Source organism: Anolis sagrei, chromosome 1 (genome assembly GCF_037176765.1).
Source record: "Anolis sagrei isolate rAnoSag1 chromosome 1, rAnoSag1.mat, whole genome shotgun sequence".
NCBI lineage: Eukaryota > Metazoa > Chordata > Lepidosauria > Squamata > Dactyloidae > Anolis > Anolis sagrei.
This window is the reverse complement of record NC_090021.1, coordinates 10,306,859-10,333,541: the sequence shown is the minus strand read 5'-3', so window position 1 is coordinate 10,333,541 and position 26,683 is coordinate 10,306,859. Positions and strand designations below refer to the sequence as shown.

Here is a 26,683-nt window from a genome sequence, read left to right as displayed (position 1 = left end):
GGAAGGAGATTAGAGGAAAAGATGAAGTATTTGGCCACATTTTTTTTGTCGTGTCATGAATGACTTGAGAAACTGCAAGTCGCTTCTGGTGTGAGAAAATTGGCTGTCTGCAAGGATGTTGCCCAGGGGATGCCCGAATGATTTGATGTTTTTATCATCCTTGTGGGAGGCTTCTCTCATGTCCCCGTATGAGGAGCTGGAGCTGATAGAGGGAGCTCATCCGCCTCTCCCCGGATTCGAACCTGCGACCTGTCAGTCTTCAGTCCTGTCAGCACAGGGGTTTAACCCACCGCACCACCGGGAGCTCCATTGGCCACATAATGAGAGGACAGGAAAGCTTAGAGAAGACAATTATGCTGGGGAAAATGGAAGGAAAAAGGGAGAGGGGCCAACCAAGGGCAAGATGGATGGATGGCATCCTTGAAGTGACTGACTTGACTTTGAAGGAATTGAGGGTGGCCACAGCCAACAGGGATCTCTGATGTGGGCTGGTCCATGTGGTCCCAAAGAGTCGAAAGAGTCTGAACAAATAAACAATAACAAAGCTGTATTGTCGAAGGCTTTCATGGCTGGAATCACTAGGTTCTTGTAGGTTTTTTCGGGCTATAGGGCCATGTTCTAGAGGCATTTTTCCTGACGTTTCGCCTGCATCTATGGCAAGCATCCTCAGACCTCACTACCTCTGAGGATGCTTGCCACAGATGCAGGCGAAACGTCAGGAGAAATGCCTCTAGAACATGGCCCTATAGCCCGAAAAAACCTACAAGAACCTAATAACAAAGCTTCTGAGAGACATTTAGACTGGGACAATGCATTGTCAAACCTGTGCAGGGATTAGAGGCCATCAACATCTCTTTTGTCTCAAATGAATGTTTTTCCAGGTTATGGTTTCACAATCATCTTCAAAGACTACAATCATGATCTCAATCTTTTCCCTCTCACTATTCTCTTTGGAGGTACACTTAACATTTTGATCCCAGCAGCTGTTAAGGCAGCCTTTGTCCACTATGGTTTTTTTTAGTGAAATCTCAAAGTCAGATCTAGAGTGTGGCATATACTATCAGCTGGCACCAAATAGATTCCTCGCAGAAAGCATGACAAAAGACCAGTGGATCTTTCTTCTTGTGATCCATTGATGTCAGGATGACATACAAGTATTTAGAGACAAAAGGCCTACATCACTCAACTTATTTTTTATCTTTTTTTTTTTGAGTCCTCATGGACAGCAAGTTGTACATGAGCTAACAATGTCATGCGGCAGCTTAAAAAGCCTATAGGATTTTGGCTTGCATAAATAGGAGTATAGTATTTAGATCCAGGGAAGTCCTGCTACCCCTCTATTCTGCCTTGGTCAGACCACACCTGGAATCACACAGTGTCCAATTCTGTGTGCACCACAATTGAAGGGAAATGTTGCCTCTAAGCTGGAATGTGTCCAGAGAACGGTGACTAAAATGATCAATGGTCTGGAGAACAAGCCCTGTGAGGAGCGGCTGAAAGAGCTGGGCATGTTTAGCCTGCAGAAGAGAAGGCTGAGGGGAGACAATGGTGAGGGCCATGTATAAATATGTGATGGGAAGTTAGAGGGAGGAGGGAGCAGGCTTGTTTTCTGCTGCCCTGGAAACTAGGACACAATGGAACAATGGCTTCAAACTTCAGGAAAAGAGATTCACCTGAACATTGGGAAGAACTTACTAACTGTGAGAGTTGTTCAGCAGTGGAACTCTCTGCCCTGGAGTATAGTGGAAGCTCCTTCTTTGGATGCTTTTAAACAGAGGCTGGATGGCCATCTGTCAGGGGTGGTTTGAAAGTGATTTTCCTGCTTCTTGGCAGGGGGTTGGACTGGATGGCCCATGAGGTCTCTTCCAACTCTATCACTATGATTCGAAGCCAGTAATGAAAGGACCAAGACATTGACATCTCCATCCTATCCTCTGTATGAATCTCAGCCAACATGTCAACATCTTAAATCTAGGAACAGCTTCCTAAGATCTACAGATATACTTGCAGGAACACCTCAGCAAGCAAGAGTCCAAAAGTGGCAGGCTATAACTTGGAACCTCAATCAATGGCTGATACCAGATGAAAGACTCCCTCCTGGGCACACAGAAGACTGGGCGACTTGGAAGGCACCACGAGATAAAGCCAATATTAAGAAATGGGGTTACAAAGTCGAATCCATGACATGCGAGTGTGTAGAAGAGCAAACCACAGACCACTTACTAGAATGCAACCTGGGCCCTGCCACATGCACAATGCAGGACCTTCTCACAGCGCAACCAGAGGCACTCCAAGTGGACGGCTTCGGGTCAAAGGAAATTCAGTATAACTTTAGTATAACTTTGTTTATGTTACTATAATAATAATTCAGTATAACAATAATTTAGTATAATAATAATTTAGTATAACTTTGTGTTTTTTTTTAAAAAAAACATTATAGCTGTATTCTCAATTTGCCTCTGACACGATAAATAAAATAAATAAATAGTGTGGGATTGAGATTATTTGTTGGTTTTATTTGGTAACAGTGGGGGGGGGGGGTTTGTATGGAAGGAACGCTATGAGGTGACTTCTGTATTTGATCCTTTTGTTTCATTTTCTATTTTTGTATCTGTGTTTTTATTACTTTATTTTCACTTTGTTGGAAGTAAGTTCCAGTTTTGAAGACCTAATAAAATGAATTTTGAAAATAAAGCCATCCCTCCTGTGCTGTCACTCGCTGGGCCTGTGCAAGAGACTGTAGACAGGACGTATATTTTGTGTGCCCAACGGGACGCCGGGGCTGCCTCAGATGAGAAGCTTTAGGATTTCCTTAAACAGAGTCTTTAGATTGCTTAAAGGTTGAACAAAGTTTTTTTATTATTGCTAAGGTCTTCAATAAAACACAACTATTTCAAGGCTTTCTTAACCAATTGGTGGCTTTCTCAATCTTGTCCACAGGGGACAGGCAACTATCTTCATAAACTGTTTCTTCGCTATCGGGGAAATCCTTAACCTCTATCTGGGCAGTCTGTCTTAGGCCTTGCTAGCGTGGGACCCCTACACCCGGTACCAACTGCTTCTGGCTGCTGCGAGTGGCCCTTACCAGACAGAGTCCTTTGTAGACTTTCAGTTCCCAGCAATGGCTGGCTGTAGTGCTGTGGAGCTGGATCCCTTCAGTAAAGGAGCTATAAGGCTGTAAATTCCCAGCAAAGGCTATGCTGAGACTGTATTCCCCCAGCCAAGCTGTAAAAGACGAAGCTTTCTACAGGAGGACCTGATTTACGTCCTGTACGAAGACTTCTCTGTGTGGACTGAGCCAAAATGGCTCCCTTTCCCTCCCAAAACCCAAAAGGGGGCGGAACTAGAGAACCCAACGATGACTGAGGGGTCATTGGTCTAATAACTGCAAATCAAGGAAAGCCATTATAAAATGCATAGAACGTTAGAATACATGCAAATACTCAACAAAGGAAAGGTAAGTTGGAGCTCCTGGTACAGCCGTTCCAGAACACCTCCCTCCTCAGTTCTTGCCTTGAGTGTCAGTCTTCTTAAGCCGCCTTGGACACTGTGCTTAGATACTGCCAGGCTAGGGCTGCCAAAACCATCACGCAGGACAAGTAACCAAGGGAGTAATGGGTTCGTGGGACCAGGGTCCTTCTGGGTGAACACAACGAACAGATAGAAGTGACAATTTGTTGGGTTCTGCTGGAAGAAGGATCCGTGCTGGGGATTTTCTGGTAAATCTACCAAGAGAAGAGACAACATCCATTAAGAAGCAGATTTCTCAGGGCAGGGCAACATTTAACACGTATTGGGGTTAGAAATGGAAATTCCCTGTTTGAGCAATTCAACATGCTGATTATGAGCTATTCTGTCACGCGCTGGGCCTGTATTTGGTTGACTTTAAATATAGGATGGGTAACCTTTGCCCAGCGGGAAGCTAGGGGCTGAAGCGGAAGTTCTCAGAGGTTTCCGCAACAAAGAATCTTCAGATGGCTTGAGAAGTACAACAAAGTCTTTTATTAATGAAATCCAACAGGTACTTCAAGGCTTTCTTGATAAACCATTGGCTCCCTCAATCTTGTCCACAGGGGACAGGCACTATCTTCAATAACCTTTAAAAAAAAGGAAAATTCCCCTTTTTAACTTCTCCCAGGCTGACTGAAATCCAACCCTCACTGATGTGGGCTCCGCTACCGGGCCGAACTGCTTCTCAGACGTCGAGCGGACCTACCAGCAAGGCAGTGGATATTATCCAGCTGGAGTTCTTTAGTCTTTAAGGCTGTTTCCCTGGAAATTCTTAAAGATGTAGGAATGCCTCCCTGGAGTTCTTAAAGGTTGAAGCTTTTGTACAGGGGAAGTTACACACATCCTATACATAAGCTAACCTGGCTGAGACTAACTAACAAAATGGCCCAATTCCCTTCCCAATTGCCCTGAGCAAGGGGCAGGACCAAAACTTAACGATAACGGACAGGTGGCCTGCCCTATGACTGCAGCCAAAAGAAGCTATCTGCAGAGTCCCTGAAACTTAGGACTACAAACAAACATTCAATGCAAAGCAAACAAAATTGGAGCTCCTAGTACAGCTGTTCCAGAACATGAGCTATCAATTAAGAGCAATCTGAGGGAACATCCAACAAAATCCAATCCAAAAAATCCACTCCCAAGATGTCAAAAAGAGAATTGTATTATTATTATTATTATTATTATTATTATTATTATTATTAACAATAATAAACCTTTATTTGTATACCGTTCCACACACTCTTAGCTTTAGAAGTCACTGTAAAATAGAAAAGACCTGAAGACATACAGAAAGAACAATTCAATCTAGAAGGCATTGACAACAAAGGAAAGGGATAGGCGAGATTCTATTGGGAAACCCAACTAGAAAAAACAAAGAAGAGGGAATGTAAACAACACTTTCTGTTCCACAAGTGATATAGAGGATCTAGTCTGTTTACTATAATGTATCACTGACATCAACTCACCTCTTCCATGTACTGGAACATGATGGCTTTGACAGCCTGGATGTTGGTGGCATCCATCATTAGGGTGACAGCTTGCCCCTTCCGGATCTTCACCACTTCTTGCAAGACCTGCGGATTGTTGTAGAAGGCTGCCAAGGTGGCAATGCCTTTTACCTGGAAGAGGAGAAGGTGGCAGAAATCACCAAAAATAGTCCTGCTGTAATTTGGCCCGAAAAGTCACCAATTTTTCGGGGGGGGGGGGGTGGGAGGAGGGTGTGCAAGAAATACTCTGTGGTGGTTTTCCCAATTCCTCCCACTGAAATATAGCCAAAAGCATTGTGCCCGTCTCCTATCCAAGTACCAACTAGGCCTGATCCTGCTCTTGAAGCCGAGCCCCCCCCCCCCCCAAATAAGGGATAGTGACTTATAGTTCTGCAAAGGGCAAGGGCACCAGACTGCACAGTAAGGGTTAAGTCTTGGTCACATTGCCAAGTCACTAACAACAACAAGGACCCCACAAGACTTTTGGGGAATGGCTGGATCTTGGGACTTCTGCCCTTCATGAGAGTTGTAGTTTCCCAAGGACCAGCTTCGATCCCAGCGTGGCAGCTCTGCCTAATGTTTTGGACTCACAAGGACATCTTTCCCGCTCATGAACTTCCCTCAAAATGAACTATGGACTCACATTGCTTGAAAATAATTTCTTTATTAAATTTCTCTGGTGGGTGGGATGGAGAAGGGTTGATTGATATGAATTTCCTACAATTTCTATATACTCAGTTCTTGTGGGTTTTTTCGGGCTATATGGCCATGTTCTAGAGGCATTTCTCCTGACGTTTCGCCTGCATCTATGGCAGGCTTCCTCAGAGGTCTGCTGGAGCTGGGAAAAAAGGGGTTTATATATCTGTGGACTGACCAGGGTGAGACAAAAGGCTATATACTTTCTATATACTTTCCTTCTATGTATTTCCTTCACAAGTCTGACCCAGCCATGAACTCTTTTGCCCTTTGGGAAGCTGATCAGGAAGCAGCCCGCTGGGCTGAAAAGGCAATCAGGAATCACAAAAACACCTATTTACTTAGAACTCTCATCTGAACAATGGGACCTGGAGTTACTATTTGACTTTAGGAGGGGGTCATCAAACTGTGATTTCCTCTGCCAAGTTTTCCTTCACAACAAACATCCTTCCCAGCCTCACCTTCTACCTTATCTGATCCTGGAAGGGGAAAACCCTAATCACTGATCCATCACAAGAACAAAAAAACTAGTTTCCTTGGCTGGCTGATCCCTCGGGCACAGGAAATCCAGGACAGTGGAATGTCATAATCCTCTCTGGACACATTGTCCCTTTTCCATCCCGCCTCCCTCTCCCTGATTTGCTAAGGAGCCGAAGCGAGGGGAGTTTTGAAACTTTCAAACCTGTATTTTGCTATAAATATGCCTCTGATCAATGTACTGGTATGCTTGCATGTGAATGATCACTGCAATTGCATCCGCTTGAGCTGAATCGCTCAATAAACCTCGGTGCCACTTCTTCGCCTTGGCAAGAGTCTCATTTCAATTATTAATATTAATAAAATAGCTGGAATCAGGCTTCTCTGACGGCTCCCCAAGGTCATGGACCCTCTTTGGTGCAGTCCTAGGGGTCTCTCTTACTGGGGAGACCCTCCTAAAGTCCGTATTGACTTCACTCTTTGATTACCAAGAAGGAAAAACACACACACACAAAAGTATACTGCATTCTGACTAGTGGGGGAATATTATGCAAGAAAAGAGAGAAAGAATTGTGCTACCTATCAATATATGAAGCTTGCAGTGCTTGGCAGTTCTGACACTAAATGGAATACAGTAACTTGCCTTTGTTTTCTTTAATAAAGCGTTAAAACCTCAAAGAGAGCTTGTATCTGAAGTAAAGTTAAGGGAATCATAATGTTGTCACTGTGCAATGTGAAAAGACCCACAAAGGGGCAAAGTCCCATAGGGGCTATCCAACCTACCTGGGGGATAGCACAGAACCTGAACACACTCTGGTTCTTCAGTTGTGACAGATAGGTCAAGATATCCGGGATGTGGTGCAAGGCATTGGTGATGAGCTCATTCAGACACTGGACACCTTTGTCAATGTTCTCAGGCTTTGCCAGATCCGACAACTTCTGTACGTATTTGCTCCACACCTGGGAACACTCAAAGGGTTAGAAATGCTGTCCAACCAGAACTGGGTGGGATGTTGCAATGTCACAACAAGAAATCTGCCACTTTATCTCTTTTCTCAATAAACATTGAGACCGAATTCAGCCATTCTAGTTTGCACAATGCATTTTGTCTTGTGTTGTTATCACGCACCTTTAAGCTGACTCTGTCATATGATGACCCTTTTGTAGGGCATGCTTGCTAGGATTCCTTCAGAGGTTTTCCATGATCTTCTACTGGCAGTCACTCAATGGATTTCCATGGCTGAGTGGAGATTTGAATCATGGTTGTGCAGAATCGTCATCCAACATTCACATGACCAAACGAGTATGGGCAAAACGTGGCCCATTGGCCACATGTAGACTTTCAACATCACTTCTACAGTCCATGGTCATAGAATCAAAGAGTTGGAAGAGACCTCATGGGCCTTCCAGTCCACCCCCTGCCAAAAAGCAGGAAAATTGCATTCATAGCACCCCTGACAGATTGCCATCCAGCCTCTGTTTAAAAGCCTCCAAAGAAGGAGCCTCCACCACACTCCGGGGCACTTCTTGGCAGGGGGTTGGACTGGATGGCCCACGAAGTCTCTTCCAACTCTGATTCTATGAACTGAGGAAATAAACAAATCAGTGACTCAAGATGCTGTAAACCCAAACTGTGCTGGTACGGCTGTACCAGGAGCTCCCACTTTATTTGCTTTCTATTGAGTGTTTGCTTGCAGTTCAGGGTTTCAGGGGTTCTGCAGAAAGGTGGCTTCCTTTGGTTGCAGTCATAGGGCAAGTCACCTGTCTATCATCGTTAAGTTTTGGTTACACCCCTTGCTCAGGGCTATTGGGAAAGGAAGGGAGCCATTTTTTAGTTAGTCTCAGCAAGGAAAACTAATGTACAGGATGTGTGCAAGCTTCCCCTGTACAAAAGCTTTAACCCTTAAGATTTTCCGGGGGAAAACAGTCTTAAGAGTCTCCAAAGATGTCCAGGAAAACAGCCCTAAAGACCAAAGAACTCCAGCTGGAGAGTATACTGCCTTACTGGTAGGTCCACTCGGCATTCGAGACGCAGTTCGAGCCCACATCACAAAGGGTTAGATTACAGTAAGCCTGGGAGAAGTTAAAAAGGGGATTTTCCTTTAAAGTAAAGAAGAAGTTATTGAAGACAGTTGCCTGTCCTTCGTGGGCAAGATTAGGAAGTCACCAGTTGCATAAGGCCTGGAAGCATTTGTTTAGCTTTATTGAAGACAAGAGAAGTTTCTGTTTGATTGTTCATTAATAAAAGACTTTGTTATACTACACAAGCCATCTAAAGGTCATTTGTGGTGGAAAACCTCTGAGAACTTCTCCTTGGGCTTCCCGCTGGGCAAAGGTTGCACGTCTTGTTCTAAAGGAAATTCTTTACAGGCCCAGAGCACAACAGAACACAAACACAAGATCACACCATCAACTACTCAGCAAAATGAGGGTGTCTGCCTCACCCTCATTTTCCTTACCTCTCGAGGCCAAAACTCTCTGCCCACAAGTAGGTCTTCATGGTAATCCCGAATGATGTTGATTTTCTGCAGGAAAACCCCCATGGAGTTTACAAGCTCCGTGTCCTGGTCACCAACAGGGACCTCCAGCTTGGATGCAGAGAAGAGCTGATAGAGGCCGATCCCCACCAGACCAGCGACGTAGTGGCAGTACTAGAGAGGTTCAAAACACTCAAGTTTTAGGGCAGGGTGGATTCTTTAGGGCTGTATATGAAGCTTTAAAATGTGGTGAAATTCCTCTTCACACCCCCAGGCCCTGTGTGGAACAGGTGTTTTTGGAGTTTTTAAACAAAAATGGTAGGGAATTGGATACTGAAAATTCAGGAATGTACAGAGATGGGTATGTTAACACTTTGTCCCACCCTGGTCATTCCACAGATATATAAACCCTTTTTCCTAGTTCCAACAGACCTCACTACCTCTGAGGATGCTTGCCATAGATGCAGGCAAAACGTCAGGAGAGAATGCCTCTAGACCATGGCCATATACCCCGAAAAAACCTACAACAACCCAGTGATTCCGGCCATGAAAGCCTTCGACAATACATTGAAGTGTATTTCTCAGTTAGCTCTAAGCCATTTAAAGCAATAGATTAAAAAAAAGGTCAAGTCTTCCCCTTGGCATTAAGTCTAGTCATGTCCAACTCTGGAAGGTGTTGCTCATTTCCATTTCGAAGCCAAACAGCCGGTGTTGTCCATAGACACCTCCAAGGTCACGTGGCCAGCATGACTGCATGGAGCTCCATTATCTTCCCACAGAAGTGGTACCTATTGATCTACTCATATTTGCATGTTTTGGAACTGCGAGGTTGGCAGAACCTGGGACTAACAGCAGGAGCTCACCCCCTTCCTGGATTGGAACCACCGACCTTTTGGTCAGCAATTTCAGCAGCTCAGCAGTTTAACCCGCTGTGCCACCAGGGGGGTCACAAGCAATAGATAACTTTATGTATATATAGAAGTAATGCTTAAATTAGTATGATTAAGATTTTAATCAAGATAGTTATAGAAGTGGAAAATTATTAAATTACCTTTGATTATGATTGGGCAAGTTGGAAGTATATGTATATAAATCCAGAATGTCTAGTTTATTTTAGTTTAGTCTAGTCTTACTTAGAATAAACAGTAAAAGAGATTTAAATATGGGCTTAAAGCTAACCTTAAAAATTGTGGCATAGACACTGAGAACTGGGAAGCCCTGGCCCTTCAGCGGTCTTACTGGAGGTCAGCTGTGACCAGCAGTGCTGCAGAATTTGAAGAGGCATGAGTGGAGGGCGAAAGGGAGAAATGTGCCATGAGGAAGGTGCATCAAGCCAACCTTGACCGGGACCACCTTCCATCTGGAAACCAATGTCCTCTTTGGAGGTAGGTAGTCCCCTGACATTAAGTCCAGTCATGTCTGACTCTGGGGTGTGGTGCTCATCTCCATTTCTAAGCCGAAGAGCCAGCGTTGTCCGTAGACACCTCCAAAGTCATGTGGCCGGCATGACTGCATGGAGCGCTGTTACCTTCCTGCTGGAGCGGTACCTATTGATCTACTCACATTTGCATGTTTTCGAAATGCTAGGTTGGCAGAAGCTAGGGCTGACAGTGGAAGCTCACACCGCTCCCCGGAATCGAACCTGCGACCTTTCGATCATCAAGCTCAGCAGCTCAGTGCTTTAACCCACTGCGCTACCAGGGGCTCTTTGGAGGAGAACATGCAAATCAAGAATAGAGCTCCACAGCCACCTATGGACCCACCACCAAGACACCACATCTGAAAGACCATCATCCTCAAGCTACGAGGAATCGCCTAAGTAAGTAAGTAAGTAAATTAGTGTAGGTATTATTGTGATTTCTTTGCTTTGCTTTGATTGTTTTATTATTTCTGAAATGTGGTTGTATGTGGTTAAAACTTGTGTACTAGTATAAATATTTTTGAAAGTACACCCCTTTGTCACCCCACTTCAGCCAATCAAAGGATTACGTCCACCACGAAAGATTGCCACTGACCTTGTCCCAGTCTTCTACAGATTCCACCTTCTTCTCCAAGAACTCCGCCATCCCAAGGCCCATCCTGCGGCAAATGTCAGCAATGACATCCTGATAGACCTTTGACAGCTTGCGGAACTCCAAGGAGATCTAGGGCACAAGGGGAAATTGCTAATTCCCAAAACAGACTACCAAGACTCAACTCAAGATCATATCAAACATTGATTTAATGTTGCTCACCAAGGGTTTTCCAGTTTGGAAAGAAGGGAAACATATATCAATGCATACACTCCTATAATGATATTTTAATTAGAATGCTTCAATTAAAAAAACTTAAAATAACAATAACAATACCTGAATCGCAAACCATGACCAAATATCATTTGGAAACTGGGTTGTTGTAGGTTTTTTCGGGCTATATGGCCATGTTCTAGAGGCATTTTCTCCTGACGTTTCGCCTGCATCTATGGCAAGCATCCTCAGAGGTAGTGAGGTCTGTTGGAACTAGGAAAAAAGGGTTTATATATCTGTGGAATGACCAGGGTGGGACAAAGGGCTCTTGTCTGCCGGAGCTAGGTGTGAATGTTTCAACTGACCAGCTTGATTAGCATTTGATGGCCTGGCAGTGCCTGGAGCAATCTTTTGTTGAGAGGTGATTAGATGTCCCTGCCTGCTTCCTCTCTGTTGTTGTGCTGTTGCAATTTTAGAGTTTTTTAATACTGGCAGCCAGATTTTGTTCATTTTCATGGTCTCTTCCTTTCTGTTGAAATTGTCCACATGCTTGTGGATTTCAATGGCTTCTCTGTGTAATCTGACCTAGTGGTTGTTGGAATGAAAATGAAAAAAACCTACAACAATCCAGTGATTTTGGCAATGAAAGCCTTCGACAATACATCATTTGGAAAATTTAACTAGCTAACTAATAAGAAAGCTGCATTTCACTTACAAGCTTTATTATACCTGAAACTTTTTTTTTGCTTGCATCAGGAACTAGAAAACGTTCACATAAGGTGTGCTGCAAATATTTGAAATTTTGTGCAAAAAGTAGTGAATAGATAACTGACAGCTATGGTTATTTTACTGACAAAACTTCCTTTCATGATAGCCAATGAATTTCACTGTGTATCAAAAGTTGATTATATTCACTGTTTATATCTTTGCAAAACTACTCAAAATGTCTTGAATTCAATTGTTACTGGTCCAATGTATTGTCAAAGGCTTTCATGGCGGGAATCACTGGGTTGTTGTAGGTTTTTTCGGGCTATATGGCCATGTTCTAGAGGCCTACAACAACTGTTACTGGTCCTTTTTATGACTGTTTTAACTTTTTTTCTCCACCTATTTAGAGACGGGAGCTTCCTTATGTCTGCAGCAAGTGCTATCAAGCCACCAACAGCATGATTTCCTTTATCTGTGTAACAAGTCTAGCAAATTTTCCAAATACTTCTCATGCCACATCCATGACGTTTCCGATGCATGTCAACCAATCCACATCATTTATTTATTTATCGTGTCAGGAGCAACCAAACAGTTGTATTCAGGCCTGTAGCAAGGGGGCGGGGGGGGGGGGGGGGGTAGGGGTTCACACCACCCCCCCCCCCCCGAAATTTTTCAGGTTAAAAAAAAACTTGGTTTACTCATGAATTTTAACTGGTTAACCAAATCCCCATGCTAAGTCTATGAGATGCAAAAAATGAAGAGTTCCTCCAGAACTGCAAATGTTGACCATTTATTCACAGTGTCATTACTTGCAGCAATAGCTGATGTAGCGAAGCAACCAAGTTTTGGGGGGGGGGGGGTGTTGAATGCTCTCATTAAGGAGGCCAGACTTGGTGGAGGTGGTTGACAGGGGAGGAACTGCAGGCTCTTGAAGGCTGCTCTGCCCCCTGCTGTGCTCTTTGCTTCAGTGTGAATTAGGAGACAGGTTTCAACCCCCCCCCCCTTAAATTTTCAAAACCCCCCCTCGAATTTTTTTTCTGGCTACGGCCCTGGTTGTATTACATTTTTAACAAAACAAACAAACAGACACTCAAAACACAAAGTTTGCAAGCTTGGTAGTTGATTAAATGTCCTTTGACCAGTATCTGGCCACTTGGAGTGCCTCTGGTGTTGCCGCAAGAAGGTCCTCCATTGTGCATGTGGCAGGGCTCAGGTTGCATTGCAGCAGGTGGTCAGTGGTTTGCTCTTCTCCACACTCGCATGTCATGGATTCCACTTTCTAGCCCCATTTCTTAAAGTTGGCTCTGCATCTCGTGGTGCCAGAGCGCAGTTTGTTCAGCGCCTTCCAAGTCTCCCAGTCTTCTGTGTGCCCAGGGGGGAGTCTCTCATTTGGGGTCAGCTATTGATTGAGATTCTGGGTTTGAGCCTGCCACTTTTGGACTCTCGCTTGCTGAGGTGTTCCAGCGAGTGTCTGTGTAGATCTTAGAAAACTATTTCTTGATTTAAGTCGTTGACGTGCTGGCTGATACCCAAACAAGGGATGAGCTGGAGATGTCACTGCCTTGGCCCTTTAACTATTGGCTGCTACTTCCCAGCAGATGTCAGGTGGAGCAATGCCAGCTAGACAGTGTAATTTCTCCAGTGGTGTAGGGCGCAGACACCCTGTGATAATGTCTCATTAAGAGCCACATCCACTGTTTTAGCATGGTGAGATGTGTTCCACAATGGGCATGCGTACTCAGCAGCAGAGTAGCATGGCGCAAGGGCAGATGTCTTCATGGCCATATAGCCCGAATCCACATCATGAAATGTTATAAATGCATTTTATTATGTTTTTTAAAGGATATAACTTTTTAAAAACCCAATTAAAATGAAATGAAATAAACATTAAAATAACTTCCTGCAACTCCTCTAGCCCCATTCTTTTTTAAAAAGCAAATAAATTAAAAAATTAAAAATTAAAAACATAAAAATACTAAAACCACAGCTAATCCCCCCCCCCCCCCCCCCGCAATCAAGTCAAGGCATCTATCAAAGTATTATAATATACTTCTCTTCTCATTGCTTTAACTTCTGCTAAATTTAAACAAATATAGTTAAAATTAATACTTACCCACAAGTGATATTAATACTAATAATTGGAATATTTTATTAAAATTCAAATATTGTAATTTAATATTTTATTTTTTGTCTCAATATCTCCCTAGAGTTTTCCTTTTAATCTAGATTGATCTTATTACATTTCAACGTTTTTTCGATATTTTCAACATTACAATAGCATTAAACCAAAAACTATTTAAAAATAAACAGTTAAACCCATTTTAAAAAACTACTAACATACATAAAACACTACACGTCACCCCCGATCAGGAGCCCCCAGTGGTGCAGTGGGTTTAACCCTTGTGCCAGCAGGTCTGCTGATCGAAAGGTAGGTGGTTTGAATCCGGGGAGTAGGATGAGCTCTCATCTGTCAGCTCCAGCTTCTCATGTGGAGACATGAGAAAAACCTCCCAGAGGATGGTAAAACATCCGGGTGTCCACTGGGCAAACTTCCTTGCAGACGCCAATTCCCTCACATCAGAAGCGACTTGCAGAAGCCTGCCTGAAAATAAAGGTTTTAGCCAATCCTGAGGATTGCAGGCCCTGGGCTGGTTTGTACCTTGAGATATGATTTGCCAAGTAGCCTAGACCTGAACCATATGACCAGTTTGTGCCTGGAAACAAACTGGCAGAGAGTGGACCAGCTAATGCTTCCAAACAGTCTACATAGGCATATAAAGTTGAGATTAAAGTATGGGGGCAGTAGCTCACCATTGGGAAATCTTCCAGCACTCGTTTGTCCTTATCATTGCTGTCCATGAATCTCCAGTTGGGCTGATACAGGTAGGAATGGAAGTTATGTAAAATGGGGATCTTGGTTTCCAAGCTGATCGTCATGTCATCCTCCACAGTGTCCAGAGCCCGGAGGACCAAATAGAAGATGCAAACTGCATGGCTGGGGGAGAAGTTTAGGAGGGAAGAAGATCACTTGTGACTTGGATTCCAACTTGGTGGTGCAGTCAGTATTTCAAAGGAAGAAACTATCAAAACTACTTCAGAGTACAGTATGACCCTTATAGCAGTGTTTCTCAACCTTCCTAATGTCGTGACCCCTTAATACAGTTCCTCATGTTGTGGTGACCCCTCAACCATAGCATCATTTTTGTTGCTACTTCATAACTGTAATTTTTGCTACGGTTCTGAATCGTAATGTAAATATCTGATATGCAGGATGTATTTTCATTCACTTGACCAAATTTGGCACAAATTATTTTGTCACTTGGAAGTTATAGTTGCTGTCATTTATAGTTCACCTACAATCAAAGAGCATTCTGAACTCCACCAACAATGGAACTGAATCAAATTTGGCACACAGAAGTCCCATGATCAACAGAAAATACCGGAAGGGTTTGGTGGGCATTGAGTTTTGGAGTTGTAGTTCACCTACACCCAGAGACCACTCTGGACAAACAATGATGGATCTGGACCACACTTGGCCTGAATACTCAATACTTCTGTTGTGTTTTTCAGTGTTTTTTTTTAGTGATGGTCACTCATTGGCCTGATAGATGTATTGTGTCCAAATTTGATGTCTTTTCATTCTGTGGTTTTTGAGTTATGTTAATCCCACAAATAAACATTAAATTTGTAGTCCAGTCTGTGTATTTGTGTTTTATGTGTGTGTATATGTGTATGTGTGTGTAGGTATATATGTGTTTGTGTATATATGTGATTTTGTGCATGTGCTGTAATATAATTTTTATTTTTTTGCCTTTTAAATCTCTTCTGCTGTATTTTTCAGTGTTTTTATGAGTGATGGTCACTCGTTGACCTGATAGGTGTATTGTGTCCAAATTTGGTGTCCATTCATCCACTGGTTTTTGAGTTATGTTAATCCCACAAATGAACTTTACATTGTACTGTCGAACATTACATTTTTATTTATATAGACTAACCATCAATAATAGCATATAGCTATAAGTTGTTGTTGTTCATTCGTTCAGTCGTCTGCGACTCTTCGTGACCTCATGGACCAGCCTATGCCAGAGCTCCCTGTCGGCCGTTACCACCCCCAGCTCCCTCAAGTCACTTCAAGGATGCCATCCATCCATCTTGCCCTTGGTCGGCCCCTCTTCCTTTTGCCTTCCACTTTCCCCAGCATAACTGTCTTCTCTAGGCTTTCCTGTCTCCTCATGATGTGGCCAAAGTACTTCAACTTTGTCTCTAGTATCTTTCCCTCCAGTGAGCAGTCGGGCTTTATTTCCTGGAGGATGGACTGGTTGGATCTTCTCGCAGTCCAAGGCACTCTCAGCACTTTCCTCCAACACCACAGCTCAAAAGCATCGATGTTCCTTCGCTCAGCCTTCCCTAAGGTCCAGCTCTCACATCCGTAGGTTACTACAGGGAATACCATGGCTTTGACTAGGCGGATCTTTGTTGCCAGTCTGATGTCTCTACTCTTCACTATTTTATCGAGACTGGACATTGCTCTCCTCCCAAGAAGGAAGCGTCTTCTGATTTCCTGGCCACAGTCTGCATCTGCAGTAATCTTTGCACCTAGAAATACAAAGTCTGTCACGGCCTCCACGGTTTCTCCCTCTATTTTCCAGTTGTCAATCATTCTTGTTGCCATAATCTTGGTTTTTTTGACGTTTAGCTGCAACCCGGCTTTTGCGCTTTCTTCTTTCGCCTTGATTAGAAGGCTCCTCAGCTCCTCCTCGCTTTCGGCCATCAGAGTGGTGTCATCTGCATATCTGAGGTTGTTAATGTTTCTTCCAGCAATTTTCACCCCAGCTTTGCATTCATCCAGCCCCGCACATCGCATGATGTGTTCTGCATACAAGTTAAAAAGGTTGGGTGAGAGGATGCAGCCTTGCCGTACGCCTTTCCCAATCTTGAACCAGTCTGTTGTTCCGTGGTCAGTTCTGACTGTTGCTACTTGGTCCTTGTACAGATTCCTCAGGAGAGAGGGAAGGGGGCTTGGGATGCCCATCCCACCAAGAACTTGCCACAATTTATTATGATCCACACAGTCAAAGGCTTTAGAATAGTCAATGAAGCAGAAGTAGATGTTTTTCTGAAACTCCCTGCCTTTCTCCATTATCCAGCGGATATTGGCAATCTGGTCTCTCGTTCCTCTGCCTTTTCTAAACCCAGCTTGAACATCTGGCAACTCTCGCTCCATGTATTGCTGGAGTCTTCCTTGCAGGATCTTGAGCATTACCTTACTGGCATGAGAAATAAGGGCCACTGTACGGAAGTTTGAGCAGTTTGTAGCTATAAGTACAAAGATGAATAACCAACTTAAAAGGGGAAAGCAGATGACACACCCAGTTCTTTCTGCTATCCCAGGACACCTAGCCAGTTCTTCAACACTTTCAGGGACTTCCAAGTTGCCCATTCTTGGTTTGCCCCCAGAGGCAGACCCTCGTGGGTTTTCATAGTTTGGCTGCCCAGAGAGACTGTTGCTGGGGAAATGTTAAGAGGAGCGGTGGTTCTCATGAAGCTTTTTCTTGATTTGAATCTACTGGGAGGAGCCTGATAGCCATGAAGGGTGGCTTTCACAGTGTTTGTTCTGTCGCACGCTGGGGCTGTAACAATTGTCTTTGTATAGGACGTATACTTTAAGCCCAGCGGGAAGCCGGGGTGCCTCAAAGAGAGATTCTCAGGGATTTTTCTGAAGTGATGGTCTTTAGAGTCCTTAATGATACAACAAAGTCTTTATTAGGAAACAAACAACAAATCTTTAATGGTTCAAACAACACTTCAAGGCTTTCTTAGTCTAGTCCTCAATGGACTGGTACTTGACTTTGATTAACTGTACTTTCTTTGTAAGAAAAAAACCCTTTTTAATCTCTCCTAGGCTGTCTATTATCTAGGCCTCGTGATGTGGGTCGTACCACCGATTCCAAATGCATCTGGGCATCGAGTAGACCTACCAGCTGAGGCTTGTAGATATTTCAGCTGGAGTTCCATGGATCTGTAGTGCTGTCCTCCCTCTGAAAATTCTTTGAAACTTCAGGGCTGTTTTCCCTCTGATGCTGTGAGGCTGAGAGGCTGTGAGCTCTCAGCCAGAGCTTTGGGACCTTTTTTCCTGGAATTTCTGTTTATGTTACTGAGAAAGGATGCTTTTCTACGGGACGAGCAGGTCTACGTCCTATAGCTTAGCTTCCTTAAGTGAGACTGCTCAAAAAATGGCTCCTTTCCCTCCCAGAGTCCTGAACAAGGGGTGGAACCAAAGCTTAATTATGATTGACAGGTGGCCTGTCCTATGACTGCAAGCAAACATTTGATACAAAGCAGATAACAGAAAGAAAATAAAGTTGGAGCCCCTGGTACAGCCGTACCAGCACAGTGTTCAATCTTATTTATCTCACAGTTAGTAGGAACTTTCCGTCGCACATCAGCGGGGACAATGTAGCTTGTAGAGTTTATCAACAGGTGTAAGTTTAAGACATCCTGTGATTATTCTGCATGTTTCGTTCAATGCTATGTTCACCTGCTTCGTGTGGACAGATTTGTGCCAAACAGAGCCTCCTAGAAGACTGAGTAAATACAGTTGGCCATCCCCTGGGCAAAATTTCTTGTAAATGGCTAATCTTTCCAAACCAAAACGCATTGCTTTTAAACATGTTAAACAGGAACATCCACTGAAAGTTGATTATAGAATTGGACTGGAAACCTAGAACCAACAGTTTTCTAGGATTGCTCAGTTCTTCAGCACAAACCTCTGGTGTTGCATATAACAAGCTTGAGTTTCTAATGCTCTTTAGAAAGACATAGGGGAAATATTGTAAAGGACATGGAAGAAAAACTTCCGAGCTCTTGCATCCTGTTTATAGAATATACTTCTCTTGGCAGCCCAATTGACACATAGAGTGTTTGGGCTTCCCATAAGAAGAATAACTTTCCCTTTTTCTTCCCAAGACAAATGCACAGATACACGCACATGCCCCAACTCACCGCAGCTCCCCACTGAGTGTCTGGATGATGACTGTAGCGTAGTTCTGACTGCTCTGGTACAGGTACTGGTAACAGAGACAGAGGCTTTTGCTGAGTGAATCCTACATGAAGAAGACAGACAATGGGAAAGGCAGGATTGGTCCAGAGGGTCAGAAAGTGAGGCCAGAAACGTGACAGTAAACCTGGGGGTGGTGGGGCGGGGCCATGAAAGACCTAGTGAGTACTCAAGAAGTTACTTTGGAGGTATTGTCCATAAATGGATGAGAAGTGACTTGAAAAAATTCTAAAGTAGCTAGTGGTGTGCCCCTTCCCAAAGATCTCAAAACCCAAACATAATGGTATGAACCACCAAGGACATTAGGATCAATAGATTACTGCAACGCTCTCTACGTGGGGTTGCCTCTGAAGACTGCCCAGAAGCTGCAATTAGTCCAGCACTTAGTAGCCAGGCTACTGACGGGAGCTGGGTACAGGGAGCGCACAACTCCCTTGCTGCACCAGCTCCACTGGCTGCCAATTAGCTTCCGAGCACAATTCAAAGTGCTGGTTTTAACCTACAAATCCCTATACGGTTCTGGCCCAGTTTACCTGTCCGAACGTATTCTCTCCTATGAACGATCAAGGACATTAAGATCTTCCGGAGAGGCTCTGCTCTCGGTCCCACCACCTTTACAAGCGCGTTTGGTGGGGACGAGAGACAGGGCCTTCTCTGTGGTGGCCCCTCGGCTATGGAACTCTCTCCCGAGTGAGATTACATCTGCCCCCTTACAAAGAGCCATCCAGCCATAGATATAAATAGATAAAAATGACACACACAGATATAGTATCATAGATTTGAAAGGGACCCTTAGAGAAGGACAATGATATCTTGCATGTTCCAGAGTGGGCAAACCAGACACTTTCCACATCAAAACAGACAAAGAAACAGCAAGAAATACTGTTTACCCACAAGCATAAACAAATTACATATATTAAAAACCAACACTTTCTCATTACTTTATTTTTCAGATCAACAGACTGGGCCACTGCAACACGTGGCAGGGGACAGCTAGTTATTATTATTATTATTATTATTATTATTATTATTATTATTATTTCTGTTATCACTAAAAGTTAATGTGAGTTTTGCAAAAACAAGTCATGACAGAGTAATCTTATCTCTTTTTAATAAAGTTACAAGCTTGGTAGATGAAAGGAGTGTTGTGGATGTAGTGTGTTCTGATTTTAGCTAGCCTTTGATAAAGATGGTTAATAGCACAAGGCACAGGCAAACCTTGCACCGCCCTACGAGTCACTTCTCCCAGGATGAAGAAGAGCCATTTGATAAGCACCCTTTGAGTTTGGCTGTCACATTGGTATGTGTCATCATGGCCAGATCTGATGTCTCCAGGAATGGGTGCAGCTGGTATGCAAGCATTAACTGTTCAAATGCACTCTTGGCCACTGCTGAAACCCAAACTTCCAGGCTCAGAATTGAATCCATGAGCACTCTCAAGTGGAGAACCTGCATCTTCAAGGAGAGTGTAACCCTATCCAGCACAAGCTTAATCCCTGTTCCCTAATCTGACAAAGGCCTCTTCCATCTTGTTTGAATTAAGTTTTGAATTAACCCAGGGGTGAGAAAGGCGAGGTAGAAATGTGGTAAATAAATAAGTAATAGTGTACAGTGTTCCCTCACTTATTGCTGGGGCTAAGTTCCAGGACCTCCCGCAATAAGTGAAAAACCACGATGTAGGGATACTCTATTTATTTTAGAATCAAAGAATCATAGAATCAAAGAATCAAAGAGTTGGAAGAGACCTCATGGGCCATCCAGTCCAACCCCCTGCCAAGAAGCAGGAATATTGCATTCAAATCACCCCTGACAGATGGCCATCCAGCCTCTGTTTGAAAGCTTCCAAAGAAGGAACCTCCACCACACTCCGGGGCAGAGAGTTCCACTGCTGAACGGCTCTCACAGTCAGGAAGTTCTTCCTCGTGTTCAGATGGAATCTCCTTTCCTGTAGTTTGAAGACATTGTTCCGCGTCCTAGTCTCCAAGGAAGCAGAAAACAAGCTTTCTCCCTCTGATGCGGAGCATCTTCCCCCCCCCCCCCCCCAAGTATTTGTAGTTCGCCAAGGGCCGGACAATGGATTCTGTTGCTTCCTGACCCAGCACACATAACTGGGTTCCTGTTTCCTCTCTGTGAATTCTCTGGCTTGTGCACTGGACCCTGGCCCCTGATCAGGGAAATGTAGTTTCCCAAAGGACACTGCTTCACAGATCGCAACCCGGAAGCCCCCCTTTGAACTCTCTTGCTTGCCCTCTCCTATTGACTTTCTGCTCCACATCCCGGACTGTTTTCAGCCACACTTTTGGACACAAACCTCAGACCAGGCTAGCTTGGAGGGACAAGCAGCCTCTGCCTACATGCGCCTTCACCAAGGAGACTATGATTCCAACAAGAATGAAATACATTTATTATTGTTGTCTTTAATAAACTTTGCTGGGTTGGGGATGGGGATTCATTTATGGAATGTATGAGGGATATGAAGCATGATGAAATGTATATAATGGAAGTCTATCATATGAAATGTACCCTGACCCTCCTCCCCACCTTTTCTCCCTCTGAACCTTGCCCCAAAAAGGAATGTGACCTGAGGTTACTGTCAAGAGGAAATCCTATTTCCTCAAAAGTAAATCCATATTTGCGTCCCGCCTCCCCTGAGCTGTCAAGCTGAGTCCCGCCTCCTGGCTGCTGATTGGACCATCTTCGGAGGCGCTAGGAAGGCTCCGATTGGCCCCCTGGAAGCAGCAACACTCGCCGATTGGAGGAGAGGCGGGACATGCGGCCAAGCCTCCTCCCAGCTGTTCCAGGGCCCGCCAATCAGGGCGAAGCCAGCTGAGGGAGGGCGGGCGGGAGTTTCAACTGATTTTCCTTTGTTCTGAGTGTATAAAAATGCTGGAAAACCTCTGTACCATATGCTTATGGTGGAACTATCCCTATAACGCATCTGATCTCAGCTGAATCACAATAAACGCTTCGGTCACTGGATACTTCTTCAGCCTCTGGTGAGATTAATTCTTAATATTCCTGCGCTTTGGATTGGCTCTCGCTGGCTGCTCACCAAGGTCAAAGACCCCATTAGCGGTCTTCTGGGATCTTCCCCGCTGGGAGAGCCCCACAAAAGAGCTCGATAACACCTCCTCCCTGTGGCTTCCTCTTACATATTTATACATGGCTATCATATCTCCTCTCAGCCTTCTCTTCTTCAGGCTAAACATGCCCAGCTCCTTAAGCCGCTCCTCATAGAGCTTGTTCTCCAGACCCTTGATCATTTTAGTCGCCCTTTTAATAATTTAATGATTTAATAATTTAATTTATAATTTAATAATTATACACTAGCCATCCCCTGCCACGCGTTGCTGTGGCCCCTTCTGGTGATCTCGAAAATAAAGTAATGAGAAAGAGTTGGTTTCTAATATATGTAATTTCTTTATGCTTGTAGGTAAACAGTACTTCTTGTTGTTTCTTTGTCAGTGTTGATGTGGAGATTGTCAGGTTTGCCTACATGGAACATACAATTGTCCTTCTTTAGGGGTCCTTTTCAAATCTATGATATTATATCTGTCATATACATGTGTGTGTGTGAATCATATATATCTATCTATATCTATAGCTGGATAGCTCTTTGTCCGGAGGGCTTTGATTATGTTATCTTGCCCTGGTGAAGGGAGTTGGACTTGATGACCTTAAGGCAGCATTTCTCAACCTGGGGGTTGGGACCTGGAGGGGAGGCGTGAGCGGGTGTCGGAAGGGTTGCCAAAGACTACCAGAAAACACAGTATTTTCCATTGGTCAAGGGGGTTCTGTGTGAAAGGTTTGGACCAATTCTATCATTGGTGGAGTTCAGAATGCTCTTTGATTGTAGGTGAACTACAAACCCCAGTGATGCAGAGCATCTTCCCCCCCAAGTATTTGTAGTTCACCAAGGGCCGGAAAATGGATTCTGCTGCTTCCTGACCCAGCACCCATAACTGGGTTCCTGTTTCCTCTCTGTGAATTCTCTGGCTTGTGCACTGGACCCTGGCCCCTGATCAGGGAAATGCAGTTCCCCCAAAGGACATTGCCCCACTCTCCACCATTTGTGGACTCTTTGCGGACTTTTCTGCCCTTTCTGATTGACTTGGTGCCCTGGCATCACGGGCTTCCTCCATGAACTCAAAAACCAAGCCGCTTGGGGAGAAGGAGCTCCCCGCCTGTGTGTGCATGCTCTCGTTGCAAGGGATCAAACCTCAAGAACTCTGATGAATTGCTTTTGCCAATTGTTGTTGCTTCTAATAAACTTTGCTGGGGATGGGGATGGGATGGGGACCCCCTTTATGAAATCTGTGAGCTTATGAAAGTTTATGAAGAATGTACATGATATGGAAAGATATGAAATCTATGAAATGTACCCTGACCCTCTCCCCCACCTTTTCTCCCTCTGAACTTTACCCTACTAAAGTATGTGACCTGGGATTACCGTTAGGGAAATCCAATTTCCTTGGAAGAAACTCCATTCATATTTACATTGCATGGACAAATACTGGCAGATCTATGGCTTTGTTTTCAGAGTCAGACGAACAAAGGCCAGAGATTTTGTCAGCCAAAAGCCCGGAAAAACAGACTGATAAAATCAATCATGGTGCTTGTGTATGCTCCCTTGTGTCAAAGGATTTCCTTTGCCTACAGGGTTGAGATCCAGACACCACCCATAGCCACCCTTTTTGCTCATACACATCTTTTATCAAGACCCAGGAAATCCCTTGTTCTCCCCATCCGCCTCCCTGCCGTGAAGAGACAAAAGGTGTTCCATCAGCTGGCAGACGCCTCCCAGGCATTCCGCCCCTCCGCGCTGTCAAACTAGAGCCCGCCTCCTGGCCGCTGATTGGACAATCTCCGGAGGCGCTCCGAGGGCTCTGATTGGCCCCCTGGAGGCGACAGCGGCCGGCGATTGGAGGGAAGGCGGGACCAGCGGCCAAGCCTCCTCCCAGCTGTTCTGGAGCCGGCCAATCAGGACAGAGGGAACTGACAGGAGGCGGGCGGGAGATTCAAACCAGGATTTCTTTGTTTTGCCTGTATAAATATACCTGAAATTCACTGTACTGCATGCTTATAGAGGAAATATCCCTGTAATGCATCCTTTTCAGCTGAATCGCTAAATAAACGCTTCGGTCACTGGATACCTCTTCAGCCTCTGGTGGGATTAATTCTTAATATTCTGCGCTTTGGATTGGCTTTTGCTGGCAGCTCACCAAGGTCAAAGATCCCTTTTGCGATCTCCAGGGATCTTCCCCGCTGGGAAGACCCCCCCCCCAAAAGAGCTCGATATCACCAGCAACTACAACTCCCAAATGTCAAGGTCTATTTTTCCCAAACTCCATCTGTGTTCACATTTGGGCATATGGAGTATTCGTGGAAGGTTTGGTCCAGATCCATCATTGTTTGAGTCCACAGTGCTTTCCGGATGTAGGTGAACTAGAACTCCCAAACTCAAGGTCAATGCCCACCAAGCCCTTCCAGAATTTTCTGTTGGTTGTGGAAGTCCTATGTGTCAAGTTTGGTTCAATTCCATCGTTGGTGGGGTTCAGAATGCTCTTTGATTGTAGGTTAACTATAAATCCCAGCAACTACAACTCCCAAATGACAAAACCAAAAAGTTTTGAGTGAAGGACACACATTGGGTTGTTAGGTGTCTTGTGTCCAAATTTGGTGTAAATTCATCCAGTGGTTTTTGAGTTATGTTAATCCCACAAACGAACATTACATTTTTATTTATATAGATTATTTCAGTAGTTATACATTATTTTAAGTCTTTTTAAACTTAAAATAAAGTGAAGAAAAAGAAGGAAAGGCCCTTCAAAGCTGGAGGGAGGGAAGGAGGACTGAGGAGGGAAAGCGCTTTGGAGAGTGGCACTGGCAAAACCCCACAAAACAGCAAAAATACCGTTATATATATTTTAAATTAATATTTTTTGAAACAGCGAGTCTGCAAATAAGCAAACTGTGAAGTAGTAAGGGAACACTGTAATTCAGATGAAGGAACAGACTAAACTATTTCAGAGTATTCTTTGCTTTGCTTAGCAAAACTCTATAAAATCCTGAAGATACATTCATCCATCCACAGTGAGTGAAAAAGAAAACAGATGACTGGTAGGTTTACCAGCATCAAACTACAAGAAAGGAGATTCCACATGAACATTAGGAAGAACTTCCTGACTGTGCGAGCTGTTCAGCAGTGGAACTCTCTGCCCCGGAGTGTGGTGGAGGCTCCTTCTTTGGAGGCTTTTAAGCAGAGGCTGGATGGCCATCTGTCAGGGGTGCTTTGAATGCAATATTCCTGCTTCTTGGCAGGGGGTTGGACTGGATGGCCCATGAGGTCTCTTCCAACTCTTTGATTCTATGATTCCCCTCCCTCCAAAAAATCCCAGTCAATCAGACCAGTGGGAGGAAAATTGATTCCAGTCACCTGAGCATGTGCAAACTCTTATTTATATAACAAAACATAACATATAAATAAATATATGAATAACTAACCATCAATGATAGTATAAAGCTATAAAAAAGGGAAATAACCAACTTAAAAGGGGAAGCAGATGACACACCCAGTTGACACAAAGACACACCAAGTTACCTGGTCCATCTTGGGCATCATGTAATCACCCATCTTGAACCGCACCAGGTTATAGAGCTCTTTGGGGTGAGCCAGCCAGTTCTTCAACACTTCCATGGCCTCAGATTTGCAAATTTGAGGTGTCCTGGGAAGGAAAAAGCAAGGGTGTGATTCTACCTGATGGAAAAATTGAAAATCGTCCCCTTCCATGCTATCTACCTACGCTTTCCCACCTATACCAATCTATATAAATAAAAATGTAATGTTCATTTGTGGGATTACCAGAACTCAAAAACCACTAGATGAATTGACACCAAATTTGGACACAAGACATCTATCATCTATCACCAAATTTGGACACAAGACATCTATATATGTCCTTCACTCAAAAAAATTGATTTTGTCACTTGGGAGTTGTAGTTGCTGGGATTTATAGTCAATCAAAGAGCATTCTGAACCCCACCAACGATGGAATTGGACCAAACTTGGCACAGAGTTCTCCCATTACCAACAGAAAATACTGGAAGGGTTTGGTGGGCAGTGTCCTTTGGTTTTGGAGTTGTAGTTCACCTACATCCAGAGATCACTGTGGACTCAAACAATGATGGATCTGGACCAAACTCTACACCAATACTCAATATGCCCAAATGTGAACACTGGTGGAGTTTGGGGGAAAATAGAATCTTGACATTTGGGAGTTGTAGTTGCTGGGATTTATAGTTCACCTACGAACACAGAGCATTCTGAACCCCACCAAGGATAGAACTGGGCCAAACCTTCCACACAGAACCCTCATGTGGGCCACAGCAACGCGTGGCAGGGGACGGCTAGTCTATATAAATAAAAATGTAATGTTTGTTTGTGGGATTAACATAACTCAAAACCACTGGACTAATTGCCACCAAATTTGGCCACAAGACACCTACTAACCCAAAGAGTGACCATCACTCAAAAAATTGATTTTGTCATTTGAGAGTTGTAGTTGTTGGGATGTATATTTAACCTAAAATCAAAGAGCATTCTAAACTCCACCAGTTGTGGCACACAGGACTCCCATGACCAAAATAAAACACTAGAAGGGTTTGGTGAGCATTGACCTTGAGTTTGGGAGTTGTAGTTCACCTACATCCACTGTGGACTGAAACAATGATGGATCTGGACCAAACTTGGCACAAATATTCCATATGCCCAAATATGAACACAGATGGAGTTTGGGGGAAATAGACCTTCACATATGGGAGTTGTAGTTACTGGAATTTATAGTTCACCTACAATCAAGGAGCATTCTGAACCCCACCAACAAAAGAATTGGGAAAACTTCTGACACAGTGAGTCGCCCCTGGGCTGAGAATTGCGGTATATAAGCGAAGTAAATAAATAAAATAAATAAGAACCCTCATGACCAACAGAAAATACTTAAGGTCATCCAGTCCAACTCCCTTCACCAGGGCAAGAAAATATAATCA

At 44.0% G+C, this 26,683-nt stretch overlaps 1 protein-coding gene across 1 annotated transcript; it reads right to left on the bottom strand.

Moving 5' to 3' along the window:
* Positions 1-3,424: 3,424 nt before the first annotated feature.
* LOC132762148 (squalene synthase-like) lies at positions 3,425-25,349 on the bottom strand. The gene is made up of 8 exons (XM_060755111.2): positions 25,239-25,349; positions 18,583-18,683; positions 14,392-14,575; positions 10,663-10,791; positions 8,630-8,821; positions 6,954-7,130; positions 4,977-5,129; positions 3,425-3,725 (listed from the first exon to the last, which is right to left on the bottom strand). Exons 1-8 carry the CDS (start codon positions 25,332-25,334, stop codon positions 3,531-3,533), a joined length of 1,227 nt encoding a protein of 408 aa, XP_060611094.2. The 5' UTR covers positions 25,335-25,349; the 3' UTR covers positions 3,425-3,530.
* Positions 25,350-26,683: the final 1,334 nt, after the last annotated feature.